Source organism: Daphnia magna, linkage group LG2, assembly GCF_020631705.1.
Source record: "Daphnia magna isolate NIES linkage group LG2, ASM2063170v1.1, whole genome shotgun sequence".
Classification (NCBI taxonomy): domain Eukaryota; kingdom Metazoa; phylum Arthropoda; class Branchiopoda; order Diplostraca; family Daphniidae; genus Daphnia; species Daphnia magna.
Genome location: NC_059183.1, coordinates 18,796,728 through 18,810,985, shown reverse-complemented (window position 1 = coordinate 18,810,985; position 14,258 = coordinate 18,796,728). Strand labels below are relative to the sequence as shown.

Below are 14,258 nucleotides of genomic sequence, written 5' to 3'. Positions count from 1 at the left end.
GAAGAAGAAAACGTATCGTGTTGTAACGACATCGTCGTGGGAAAGAGGAAAAGAAAATGCGGAAGAAGACGAGAGACGCCTCTCTAAACAAGAAGAAGAAGAACGACGAAGAAAAGGGTCACGACCGCGCGCGCCTCTTTCTTTTTTTTTTAATTTTTTTCTTCGCATTTTTTTATACCGTGAACAGCCGTCACGTCCTCACATCGTTTCACCTATTCTGAAACGGAATTGTTTGGTCTTCTTTTGTTTGCTGTTTCCCTTTGCCAACTTGAAGGCGAACGTTCTCAGTCCGGTTGATGCGTTGACGACGGGCTCAATCCAGAAATTTCCTTTCCCCTCCTTTTCTTCGAATGCCGTTTCGTATTGAAGATAGTTAATGAGTCAGTCGCACGTATCCAAACACGAGAGAAAATGAAAGCCAGCATTAGAAATTATTTTACATCCAAATGGTGTAATGCACAGAGTATTACGCAGCACGCACACGCATCAGAGGACAGAAAACAGTTCACTATTAGATATTTACCCTGCTTGTACAAATATAACGGATAAGGTTATAGAATTCGCAAAGATGCTTTACCGTTTGTCATTATTACCATCCAAAAGAACGGAAAAAAAGCGAGGAATCGATTACTTTACATCGGTTACACGTAGATAATATACAAGCACGCAATACGTATAGGCCTGCATGTGTGATGCACAACACAGAGAGGGGGGGGGGGCAATTGCTGTACGATTGTGTCATTAAATATATAGATGTTGAGAATAGAAGTTTAGCACGCTAGTTTGCACTGGCCGAGTCGGTTTAATCGTTCCGGCTCTGAACACGAATGCGATTTGCACAGGAGGGCTGACGGTTGCAAACGACGCACCACTTCGACGCAGCTGGGTCGCTCAGCCGCATCGTACGCCCAGCAACATGTCATCAAAGCCTTTTGTTTTTTTTGTTTTTAGATTTTTGGTATTATTAGTGACGAGCTTATTATTTATTGGCCGTGTAATAGAATTTGTTTGTATAGTACCTTAAGACGAGCATTGCATTTGACGTCTTGCAAACTGGTCGTGTGGCCAGTGCCGATCCGCCACAGGATCGAGTCCACTTGCTCTTGGTGGAACGGAGGACTACCGGAAATGAGATCGTACATAAAAGACCTGCATCATTTAAATAAAATGATAATAATAAATGTTAATATTTAAGAAAAAAAAAAAGAAATCTAGGTCGAATTGAAGATGGCAAAAAGAGCTTTATATAATGTTGTGAGAACGAATAAATCTTAGTATAGTCTACTATTTGAATGCAGGAAAGTGTGACGTAATTGAATGTGGCAAGTACACTTTTCAGCACAATTGACAGAGCAGACGAGTTAAAGAAAATGTTCTGACATCAATGCAAGCAGAATGAGAATCGAGACCTACCCTAAAGCATAGACGTCACTGAATTTGCTACTCTGAATCGTGAAATGAACTTCTGGCGGTTGAACGACCATCGATCGGACCAATTCAGGGCTGTAGTAGCTCACTTGCGTTTTCGGAATACAGCCGTAATTGATTCTGGACGTGATGGAAGGGGAACGCGCAGCAGATGGGATAAATCGGATTGGATTGGATTATTCATTTGACACTTGAAATGAAGAACGACCGCGTCATCCATCAAACAAAGCAAAATGAAACTTACTGCGTGGCAACGGTGTCGACAAGCCCGTGATCGAGCAAGGACAGTTTAACTCTGTAATTGTCGCCTTCGAGGAAGATGTTGTGCGGATTGAGCTTGCCGTGAATGATGCCGCGGGCGTGCAAATAACCCGTCGCTTGCGCCACCTGTCTCGAAATACTAACAGCCGCACGCATCCTGTTCATTTTTTAGGTACAAGATCAAAACATTGGTCATTGGTCATTGCAGTATACGAGCGAAACACTAACCCGATCCTTTCCGGTTTGCCGTTTTTGAGGCCGAGACGAAAGTTGGCGACGGAGACGCCGCGCGGCGCGCTGTTGACGATCGTGTAACTGGTGCCCAACGGTGGGATGGCGATGCCCATGAACAGCAGCAAGTTCTCGTGACGCAGCTTCGACAAGGACTGCACGTCCGACCAGAAGGCGCTCACCTCCACGTCGCTTTGCAACTTGAATTGGTGGATGATGACGTCACCGTGCCACTTTCCTCTTTTGGCGATCCGCGTTCGAAATTGAATTTCAAAATGCGAAAATGATCAACCGAAGCCGACACCATACACGCAAACGTACGTCCAAGTCCAACTGAAAGGTGCAAGCTTACCGGTTGATGGTGCAGGAACCTCTTTGACAGATGACTTGGCCGAATTGGATGTCGCTCCACGGAATGATCCACTCGGCGTCGATCTCCTTGTCCGTCTCGTTCAGCAGCATTTCCTGCTTATCAAAGTGGGTCGTGATGATTCCGCTTTGGCTGTAGCTGGACGTAGGCGTCGCCGGAGGAGCCTCGAATCCGAGACGAGATTCGCCAACAGACGGCAGTTCCAATCGATCGCGCGTGTTGGCCGCCGCGCAGCTGGCGGCACGTTGCGTCCATGGCGACGAGGATGCGACGACGGCAGATGGCGGCGGCGGAGGAGCTAAGGCCGAAGACAAGGACGACGACGACGACAGCGACGACGACGACGGCGACATGGAAGAGGACGACGAAAACGATCTTTCTTCGATTCTGGGATTGGCCATGGGCGGACGCGTGAAAGGGTTGGCCGCGGCCGGACGAGCGGGCCGAGTCACGTCGAAAATCATCGGTGCCGATTGGTTGCGTCCGGCCGTGGCGACCGCCATGAAACCGTGAAGCGACTCTTGACTGCAGCAGTGCTGCATTGCCGACGATGCGACGCCATCGACGACCACCACTTCCGAGTAGCGTCGATGGCTCGTTTTCTTGCGGCTCAGCCATTCCATCAAGCGCTTGTAGAAACCGTTGGCGTTGGCTTTGGTCGCCTTGTTGCGTTGGCCGCCGGCCGAATGGGCCAATCGGCTCCTCGCTGTCGATGCTGCACTAGCCGTGACCAACACTTGGTGGTGATTGCGGTGCGTCGTCTGCTGATGGCCGGTCGACGAGCTGTCCAGTCCGAGCAGAGCGGGAACTTGATGGCACAGCGAACTGGCGCCCTCATTGTGGTGCGACGGCGAGAAATGAAACGACGAGCCTGACGAAGACGATTCTTCTACAAATGCACAAACAAACAAATTCATTTTGGAGCATCAACTTTTGCAATTAGACAGTCGCAATGAACGGCAAAGGGACGATCGACAAACAAGTTTTGCGCGTCTATCGTTTTGGCGTACATTTGTAAAAGCGATCGGTTGGGGGAAACAGAAACCCACGCACCGTGTTTTTTCTCATTAAAAGTAGGTGGCCTAAATTGCTAATTGGCTTCTATGCGATAACGGTGCTGAAACGCCAAAGAGTCCTGCACCGTAGAAACAGATCCTTCCTCAGCGGATCATCTTTTTCTTCGTTTCCAGCCCCCAGCCCAGCCCCACACACATCCCTTTCTCTCTCTCTCTGCTTTCTTTCCTCTACACTTGCGTGCGTGTGCGTCTCGTTCACCGCCGCCACTCCCCAGCACTTGCAATCAATAACTGGCGGCATCATCTCTGTTACCATTGGCCGCCTTTCAAAAGGCAACCTCTGCAGTTGGCAGTTACTTGAGCCAGGTGATGCACACGCCGTTTGCCTTCTACTCGTACGTGAACACATTCTGATCCGCGCGTTTGACGAACAAACGCAGCGACCGCTTGCCACTAGTTTTAGCTTGGCAGATTTGCATTTCCAGCGTCTATGCTCCGCGTGACACGCTCTCGAAAAGCTGCTAAATGGTGCGTTAAACCAGTTAAGAGCCCCCTCTTCCCCTCCCATACACTTAAAAACTAAGAATAAACATGAAATTTAACTTGAGAAAGCAATAGGTGAGTATTGATTTGCGTACCACATCGTCGCCGAGGTGTCAAACGCTGAAACTTTCTCATCTTTTCTCTATTTGAAACTGCCAAGCAAAGAAAATCCAGTCGATATCGAGACGGTGGCGACTACGAGACGTCGTCCGACAAAGACGCACAAGCGACAAATGTTGTTCGCGTAGAAATAGGTGTACTTTTTTCCTGCTGGAAGGCGATGCACGACAATCGTGAACAAACGTCCAAATGAAACTGTCGCATTCAAGATCGCAGCAGCTGGCTCTTTTATATAGCGTTTCCAGCCAGTGCATCATGTATTTACAAGACTGGGCGTCGGCGTCGTACAAGACGACGGCTGCACAAGCGCACAAGAGTCGTCGTCTTCATCGACGTCGTCTAAGGTCGATGAGCAGAAAACATCCCCTCCATCACCGCCGACCGTCAGCAACTCGAATGTTTTCTTTTCTAACACTGTTTCTCCGGCTAAGCCAATTGAAACGTGTTGATATCAATTCACCTTCTTTTCCTACATTTCAGATCATTTTTTTTCTCACCCTATACATAAAGATCGATCGCAATTAGGTGTTATAACGCTCTGCCTTTGTTCGCTGTGCATACGAGATCAAATAGAGGCCGAAAGACGATCGATCGTACACCACGATCCAGCATGCCGAAAATGCATATAGTATACGTACACACACACTGTATACAAAGCACAGGTTTAAGAGGGCTGCATTAGAGTTGATGCCCGCCGCACATCAGTTGATAAGAGACGACCTGTTGCCAAGGGAAAGGTCGGTGAACGACGTTACTAGGGCCGGGCGACAAAGAAGCACCGCGATGAGAAGGACGTCAGCAACGGCAGACGTCACAGCAGCAGCAGCGCCGAGGACGTAACGCACGAAAATGCAAACAGACGATCTGAGCGTGCAGCTGCGAAAACGTAAGCGATACACAACTGTTGCATTAGACGCTTCGAATGTCACGTAGACACGACGCTCGGCGTCATTTGCGTGTGTGCGACACACAGGAAAATGTGTGTCCGTTGAACTATAGACGAATAAGAAGACGCCCTAATACGACATCAAAAGGCAGCAACCGTTAAAGTTGAATGCAAATGAGACGTGGTCATCCGCCAATGGAATATGGAGCGCATGAAACGAGATCGATGATGTCATGAACAGTAGTGGAATAGGAGATTGCAACGGATTGTGAATCGTCATTTCGTTTTTAGCGTTGACTATTTGCAAAGGAACGTCATCGATTGACGTCGTCGGGGTTTGCGTCGTGATGTCGTCAGCGTCAAACTGCATTTCGATCATGATTGTGTGCTCGTCTCGTATACGATGTGCGTGTCCTCGTCTGCATGTCCACACTTTTCCCTATTCGAATGACGTCCGTTGTCTCCTAGACGTTGGGTGACTTGGGTGGGGCGAGAGGCGATGGGGCGTTGTTAAGGATCACCGGCTCGAATTCGAAGATGAGCTGACGCTATAAGAACGACAAGGTGGTGCAGCACGCTAGAAAGACCTAATACACGTGTAACCTTGGTCACGAGGAGAACATGACGTAAAAGGGGCGTGGCATTCGAGACGGGGCAGGGTGATGAGAAGACGAGTGCCCCAAGAGAAGACAACAAAGACGACGTCAAGCGGAAAAGGGATCGTGACGCGATGGGCTGGATACGCAAACGCATTTTCCGGTAGTGTTTGGAAATGCGAAAATTGAAACCTATTTTTTAAAGAAAAAGTGGGAAACGAATCTTGTTGATCGATGCGAGTCGTGTACGTTTCTTGGGTTGTATGCAACAAAAATCAATGAATACCAATGGAAACGTGTGTCCTATATTATATAGCTATAATAGATCTACTAGCTACAACAGCAATGGCAGTCGTAAGACTTCCGGCCATTTCTATTGATCCATTCCAGTTGTTTTGTCATCACTGGGGCGTCGTTGTCTTTCTACACTCTCCATATCCTTTTTTGTCAATTTTCCTTTTAAAAGAAAAATGCCAGAAAAACAAGGAAAAAGTTTGGCGTCTATGAGACAGACTCACAAAAAACAAAACACAAACGAGATTGGCAAGCCAAAATGTACGACATGTCGTGCTGTATGTCGACATACCCACTTTTTGCACAACCTTGCGTCAAAGAAACGACCGTGACCTACTCCTGTTTCTCGGCTTCATCAAAGACATTCTCGCACCTAGCGCGTCCCTGCAGGGGAAACTGATTACAGTCATTTGTTTTAACCGCAACCGCCTGATGGTTTAAAGCGAAATATTAAACACGTGCCCCCACGAAGACTAACGTCCGAAGCGCCAATGTATTCAGACTTGTTTTTTTTTTCTGGGCTGGTTCTTCTAAACTTAGCAGCAACGCATTGTCTGACGTCAGCCAAGTTAATCAATGTATCAACACAACTCATTTATAGCGTCACACTGTGGTATTAAAGAAGATCTAAGCATTCATTATTTGATGTGTGGGGAGGGGGTGAAAAGAGCTCAAAGTTGAACGCTCATTTTGATAAGAATTAAACTTACCACTATCGTTGGACGAGGCTAAACTGGGACTGGGCGACATTGGCGAAAGTGGAGGACTGCTGGTCGTGCTGCTGCCGCACACGCTCCCGCTATCATCGGCATAGCCCCTGTTGGAATGATGCATTCAATTCAAATTGCCGTCGCTCATCAATCACAATAGATTCAATTTTACCTGATGTGATATTGATTGAATACGCTCCAAGGTATACCAAATGTTGGGTAATCCATTTTGTCTTTTGCTTTCATCAACGATGAGTCACAGTCTTTTTTTAAAGCTGACGTTAGGCGCAATTAAAACTACACAATCGGCGATTCTAAACTGACTAGAACTGCTGCTGTAATAAAATTGAATTTTAAACAAGCGTGACGACCCACGACACACGTCTGTCGAGCTCGAAGTTTTACTCGAAAATGAGTTCGACTTCTAGAGTGGCATTAAATATATGTAGGGAGAAGGTAGCCGATATCTAACTATTGGAAGGAAGGGCAAACTAAGCAGCAAACCTAAACCCTAATGGGATAACGTAGGACGTGTGTCTCTCTACATAACCCACCTACACACCCTTCTACAATACTACATATGCCACTACCTTTATGAAAGAGAGAAAAAGAAAAAAAAAAACCTCCCCCACCCCCCTCTCGTTGTGATTGGTCCCCTCACTCGCTTTCCACGTTCAAGTTTTTCCTATTGTAGTTTCAATAAAGGACTCCTATCTTTCCTTCTATTTCGTTGTGGGCCCTATGCGTTTCGACTGCACACACACCGACACGACACACATCAGTCTGCAGGATCTGTTGCCCCCGTGTGCTGAGCTCCCCCCTTTTTTTTTGTATTCCGTGCTGATGTCTGTTGAGTTTGGTGCCGAACCAAACAGCTGTCGCACGTCGTTTGCCTCTTTCCCGGCTGGATGTATAATGCAGCCATTTGCATCCCTTCTGCCGAGACAGGCAGTTTGGTCTATAGAAAAGAAGAAACTTGTGGTGGAGCGGGCCAACGGCCAAAAAACAATCATTAGCTCCAGCTTTGATAGGAATTTATTTGACAAACATTGAATAGCACCTTAAATTGAGATAGCTGTTTATAGGGCCCCCGCATAGAATAACAAATTATGCCATCGATTGGGATGATGGAAGTATGTGATCTAGACGTATACTATTCACGCTCGTTCAAATCTTTTCCTATTACATAGCTAAATAAGTTACGATATTTATTCGTCGTATACAATCGGTTGAATTTCTTTGCGCTTTTAGACTTGGCCCGATTGGCCACTCTTACTAACTAAAAATTGTTTCTACATTGAACCAAAAACTAAACCTCTGACCAACAGTCTAGTGGCCAGCACAAAATGCGCTATTCTTTTGTTTCATTTTCTCCGTATATCCACCGTTTATCTCTATCGATTTCTCAACTGTTAGACTACGTATTAATATAGACTGGTTGGACAACATTGTTGCACGTCAACTCTATCGTCCTTCTTCTCCACTGATTTTAAACTACAATTATTCCGTATACGTGCAGTATCTTAAAGAGATCACGACCTAATATTGGTGCGTGCATTCCCCCCTGTAGAGTTGAGTTGTGTTTCACGTGTGATTCATCCATTTGACACTTGATGCCCTTTAAAAACAGGCACAGACGAGGCACCGTTTTCTTGGAACAAACAACTTTCTTCTCAGCCTTTATTTTTTTTCTTTCTCTTCGTGTCTCCTTCTTACAATTGTTGTTGTGACTTTGGTCGTTCATTTTTCATTTCATTTTTCAGGTTGGCGTGTCGCAGGAAAAATGAAAGATTATCAACTTTGATAATATGCATTTTGACATCTTCCAAGAACGCTGATGCATTTATGGGCCACTCTAAATAGGCGGCTGCCTAATCCAAGTGAATGTGTATTTCGAAATGATTAACAGTAATGAAGGTAGATGCCAACCATTGGCTTGCATCGACTATCCTCTACGTTACTACGTATATATCGTACGTGCTGCAAAAGAGGCAAGACTAAACGCTGCAGCGCACAAGGAGCTGGCAGCTGCCAAGTCAATTAGTGGCCATTAAATGGCCTTTTTTTTTCTTTTCCAGGTGTATAGCTACGTATTTTTCTTCATCGTCCCTGTTTTCCTTTGCCGTTTTGCTGCTGTGTGTTTCCCCTCCTACACATTTAAAGTCGATTCCTAATCGCTGTTGATTCGCTGACGTGGCCAACTGTCCCACAAGGTCTTCATACAATATAGAACCAAAGTATATTGACCTTAAAATGAAAATATTAGATTTTTAGCCCTGGAAAAAAGAAAGTGGAAGAAAATCAAACAGGAATGGCGATCTAAAGCTATTCGTGTGGTTGTTGGCATTTGAATGCATAGAGCTCGTGGCGGCAAGCTGCGGGCCATCGCTTCTAATTGAACTGGACACACACACACACACAAAATGTGGCCATGTTCTATCGAATCTAGCCCGCTACAAGAGTCGTTTCTCCATCATCAAGTATACACGTACGTACGTACATTCAAAAAAGAAAGGGATAGGTAAAACGAGCATATGCAACGTGCTGCATGTGTTCCAAACCGAAGCTTATTCTCTTTTTAAAGCTGCAGATGGTCGCTTTCCCTCATCGGTCCATCTACCACCTTTTGGCCCTCGACCTCGACCATCAACCCCCCCACATCTCCCTGCTGTTGGGCACGCGACCGGCAGATGTTTCGAGACAGAAAACCCCCAATAGCACATGACCTGTTGATCTTCTCCATGCACCGCTGAGTTGAACTTATAGCTCCCCCTTCTTGTGCTGTGATGTACATTTTGCACGGCTACGTGCAATTGACATTCGAATAGACTTTTGACTCGTTACGTGTGTCATAGGCGTTGTGAGATGGCCTGTAACAATGCTATACCTTGACGGCTATAAATATATACAACATGTACCCATGAACAGAGCAAAAAAAACAAAAAAACGGCGCATTATTTCAAGCTGATGCAAGGCGTGCACCTTGGATTATTGATTTTTCGCTGGTATGATAGAGTTAAGGCTTAGGAGCACAGCAGCAAAGTCCCCCTAAAAGAGGCAGACAGGTGATGCTGGCTATGCGTGTGCGTCTCTTCTATAGAGCATAACAAATCGAGGTCATTCTAGCACGCGCGGACTATTCAATACCATCGGGTATATAGACAACGTGGGCATTGGAGATTTGGTTTTTACATGTTTTAACACAAAAGGTTGCCAAAACCTTGGGAAAAACAATCAGCCCATCGACTCGTCCGCCCTCATAGTGTAACTTATAACCATCAGAGTCTAAACTTTTATTGGACATCTTTGAATTTGCATCATTTTTTTTCCCCCTCTGATGTTGGTTGAATATTACTTAACGGTATTGAGTGCATAATAATTCAGTTTTTTCGCTTAGTTTTTGGTCTGTTGCGCATTTTGGCCCGTCGTCATTTTTGCTCGTAAATGTGGTCCTAACTTTTTCAAGCCGGCACGAAGAATACAACATGACGAGCATATTAAACATCCCGTAAAGTTTGCTTTGCTAAAGAGAAAAGAATATACCATCAAGCGGTGCTCATTAAGCGCTCCGACCATACAACATGCTGAAGACTTGATTTAAAGAAATACTGCTGTATAGTCTATACACGCATGTGATAGGACAGCTATAATAATAATAATAGAACCCGTCTTTCTTCGTCTAATACGAGCGCGTCGTATAGAGTTAAACGTTTGCCAACTGATTGCATTCTCTTTGTGAAATATTCCCTTTAATTCCTCTTGGTTCGCTTCGTTTTTTCTCCGCAACTGTGTATCTATTTTGGCCTTGAATGTCAGTCTTATATACGTGTTTGCTGCAAGTCTATACGTCGAGCAGCATCCACCCGATATACATGTATACCGGTATATAAACAACTGACTATAGCTTACACATGCAGTTGGTGCTGTTGTTCTGGCCATGTTTTTGGCCCGTTCTCTCTGCTCCGCGGCTGTTTTCCTGGGTATATACGCGTGTGTGTTGAAAGAAAGAAACAGACGGGGTCGGGATGCAGCTGGTCGAGGGGATCTATCGCCTCTTCAAAAAGCAATTAACGGCCATCGTGGGTTTAATATACTAGCCCTACACGCTGAACGACAAATAAACAACGTCAGTAGTTCACCGAATCCATACCAACGGTTAAAGCTCGAAACTGTGCCAGCGATTCAGAACCGAAAATCTAAGCATTCAATGACTCTAATTTCAGTTGAATCCCAGTCTATTGTTAGCACGCAGCAGGTTATGGTGTCCAACAAACGAATAACCGGTTACAAGTAAGATGAAAAAAATACATCAGTTGGATTGAACATCCAATTCGTGAGATTGTTTTTACGACGTCGAAATATTCGATTCAATTATAAAAAATCCAAACTGGAGAGTCTCTTGCATGTTGTTTGACAGGAGGCTTTCAAAATCTCGTTCCATCTCGAAAGTAGAAGAGAAGCCTAGTATGAATAATCTGTAATGTTTACATAGCCACATAGTCTATATAGAGTAGATATACAGCTGATGTGCCCTTACAAAAGTCTATTGATGCATAAAGCTTTACCCGTGGTCTTTTAACCTTTATTTAAAATGCAATAGTTCTGAGAAACAATGTCCTTGTTCTGCGATAAAGCAGCTTAGTGAGGTGGCACGCGCGCTCTTCTTGTGTGTAACATTTCAAAAGAGATGAGTTGCCAAGCAGCACTTTCGTCGTGTTATTTCAACGTATTTGAATAAAAGCTGTAGACTACGCTATACACTATACATAGAGGCGATGTAGATAGATCTAGGCTATCACAGCAGTTCTTCTTCAAACACACGGGAAGTGCCATGAATTTCCTAATGCCAATTGAGACGAAATCATCAAATGTTTCAACTTTTCATCGTCGTCATGCTGGAGAATATACAGAAGATGAAGGTACAAAGTAAACGGAAAAATGAATTAGACGAGTATTAACTCTCTATTCTTCTCGTTTATATCAGCAGCACTCGAATTGCGATTTGGATTAAATGATGGGCAAAGGGATTTCAAATTCGTCTCTGATAGATCTCATTTTCATATATATAGCGTCAATGATGCTATATCGTCTAAATGGATTATCACGTCGAATGATCCATACAGCGCTCGACGGAACGTATATAGCACGGAATGCAATATGGGTAGGAGGATGCAAAGTAAACGAATTAAGGTATAGTCAGGTTAACACTCACTATAGTCACATTTCCGTTTGTGTCGCATCATTTACTTCTATACTTTGATGCTTGTTAAAGTCTTCAGTCATAAGATTGTTTCAATTTCTCATTCTCTCCGAATTTCGATCAGATTAAGTTCAATTTGTATACGACTCGTATACAGACAGTTTCCATTTTTGATTGAACTGTCGCGTCGACAATGTAATCTGACACAAGCTGTCAACTATAGTCTAGACGACGAACACAGTCAGACCTAAATTTCAAATTCCACGCCTAAATTTCAAATAATGATGCATATATAGTATGCCATAGCCGAGACAACATTGTTGTGGTAACAGGTGCGTAAAATGTGTATAGCTACAATGTCTATGTGCTGATGTTTATTATTGGAATTCCGGTGAAAGGCGACACGTTTTTACTCTGAAAGACAAACTTGTCTACAGACACGAGGCAGCGATTTTCCTTGTTTAAACAAGTATATGTTAATTTACTAATTATATTTAAAAATCGGCTCAGCAATTTCTTGATAGGTCAGATTACAAATGGGAATAACTTGATGGCTAATGAAATATGTCGTACATGCAAAAAGGCGCGGTTAATAAAGCATTGGAATTAGTAAACGCATAAACCTGTATTAAATATTCAGTATAGTTTTGGTGGTAAGACCGTATTTCTATTCAACGAATGGGCTATATAATATAGCACAGAACCATGAGAGGCAGCAATGGTTTTCCAAGAGGGAAAATCCTGTTGCATTATGTTTTGCCGACCTGAAAGATGGAGTGTATAGTTTATCCACGAACGTCATCGGTACATGTATATACTTGACCACCGACTGTTGTATGAATCCACAGTGTATATAATCTTGAATCAAAAGAAATACGAGTCAAGCTGTAATATAATGACCACATCTAATGATCCGTTCTGCGAATGAAGGCATGCATTTCATATATTATGTGCCTGTATCATAACAAAAAGCCTTTGTCTGTGCGTTTCTTGCCGTTCAAGCCTCGCTGCGTCAGTCAGCAGAAAGAAAAAGAAAGAAGACGCAACCGTGTCTTTTGTCGTGGCGAATCCTTCCAAGCGTGATTGTGCCCAATGAAACTTGATTGAAGACGACTAAGAAGACGATGACGTCCCTCCGTTAGTCCGGGGGAACCCGTGCCCAAAAGTTTGTTCCGCGTGAGAGGAGCAGACATGGTGACGACGACAAACGGGAACTGCGTGCTGCGTTCGAATGCGCAGTTCCTGTCGAACGGTACGCAATCCTTTATTCCGCCCATCTGCATAGAATTTTTATATCACACAAATTGGTCGTTAGGAAAGAAAAAAGAACAAAACAAAAAACACGATGACTAAATCATGAGACTAAACAGCGTATAGAATTTTTGAATTGATTCTGTGATCTATAGTCGGAGGATATATACGATGGTCACTTATTGTTGGGCAATGTCCGCGTTCGAGACGAACCCTGATGCTGAAAGGTTTGGCCAACCGTGCCTTTCACCCAACACAAACCATTCACGAACACGGTTCATTTTTTTAAAACACCACTGAAGTGAATTCGGCAGTGAATGTAGGAGGAGAACGTTATATAGTCACATCCGGATGCTAATCTTATAGGAGTGGTATAGGAACAGGAAAACCGAGATCAAGGAAAAAGCCATCACGCACTTTTCAGTAAGATGGCGGAATATCTTAAAATCTTAACGTCTACACACAATCAGTATCGGAAGTTTGTTAACCTAAGGGATAGGACCTTTGAAAAGAAATGTATAGCTATATGTGGGCGATGATATATAAGCATATCTTATTGTGGTATAAATTCCGTAGAAATGGCTCACCTTTGTTTCGTTTGTTACGATGAAACGGGTGACGACAGCACGAAACCGTTTTGTCCCGCTGTAATTGTCTACGGTGTAACTGGAGGCCATGACCGTAAAAAAAATAAAATTCCTTTTATCCTAGCGGAATTGAGTATAGTCTAGTATACACACAACTCTCTATAGGTTGCAGCAATGTCGTTGGTATATAGCCTATATAGTCTACACGACCGCACCGTAATGACAAAACAATTTGCTTCTTGAACATCTACTTCCGGGCGATCTTCGTATAGTCACCACAAGAGCCCGTTCCACAAAGGGATTATTCTATAGGTACCCGTAATCAGCATGACCTCCTCGCCGTCCTCGGCATAACCATAAAACCTATAGGGCAGTAATTCATTCGCAGCCCCCCACTGTCAACAAATCCACGCGATAAAGTTGATCCGCTGGATGAAACAAACTTTTCCATTTTCTGCCATCTGCAACAAATACTTTCTGCGACCCAATCGTTTACACAATACATCATTATATTAAATGGGTTAGTGTTCTTTCCTATATAGACATATTATTAAGAGCTCTTGAACGGTTAATTTTCGCATAGAAGCCCTTCCCGAACCCTTTCGGCCTATCTCGTTTAGAATCGGCGACTTTTGATTTCGTTTTGGCGTCAAACATTATCTTCGCACATACAAATTATGCGAGGAAATTATGGCGCAATGCGGGTTGAAATGCAAACCAAATGATCCATTCACCACAACGGACAAGCCCCTGTTGAACAGCGGA

The 14,258-nt window shown here is 44.2% G+C and overlaps 1 protein-coding gene across 2 annotated transcripts; it reads right to left on the bottom strand.

Annotated features, from left to right (window-relative positions):
• Positions 1 to 431: 431 nt before the first annotated feature.
• On the bottom strand, positions 432 to 6,991 carry LOC116917047 (kinase suppressor of Ras 1). Of its 2 annotated transcripts, XM_045168786.1 has the most exons (8): positions 6,628 to 6,991; positions 6,456 to 6,562; positions 2,273 to 3,179; positions 1,918 to 2,160; positions 1,673 to 1,846; positions 1,414 to 1,548; positions 1,020 to 1,149; positions 432 to 929 (listed from the first exon to the last, which is right to left on the bottom strand). In XM_045168786.1, the coding sequence occupies exons 1-8, from the start codon at positions 6,699 to 6,701 to the stop codon at positions 771 to 773; spliced, it is 1,929 nt and encodes a 642-aa protein (XP_045024721.1). In that variant the 5' UTR covers positions 6,702 to 6,991; the 3' UTR covers positions 432 to 770. The 2 variants fall into 2 exon arrangements, with proteins under 2 accessions (XP_045024721.1, XP_045024722.1); XM_045168787.1 differs by lacking the exons at positions 6,456 to 6,562; positions 6,628 to 6,991 and adding an exon at positions 3,945 to 4,184.
• Between the last annotated feature and the right edge of the window lie 7,267 nt (positions 6,992 to 14,258).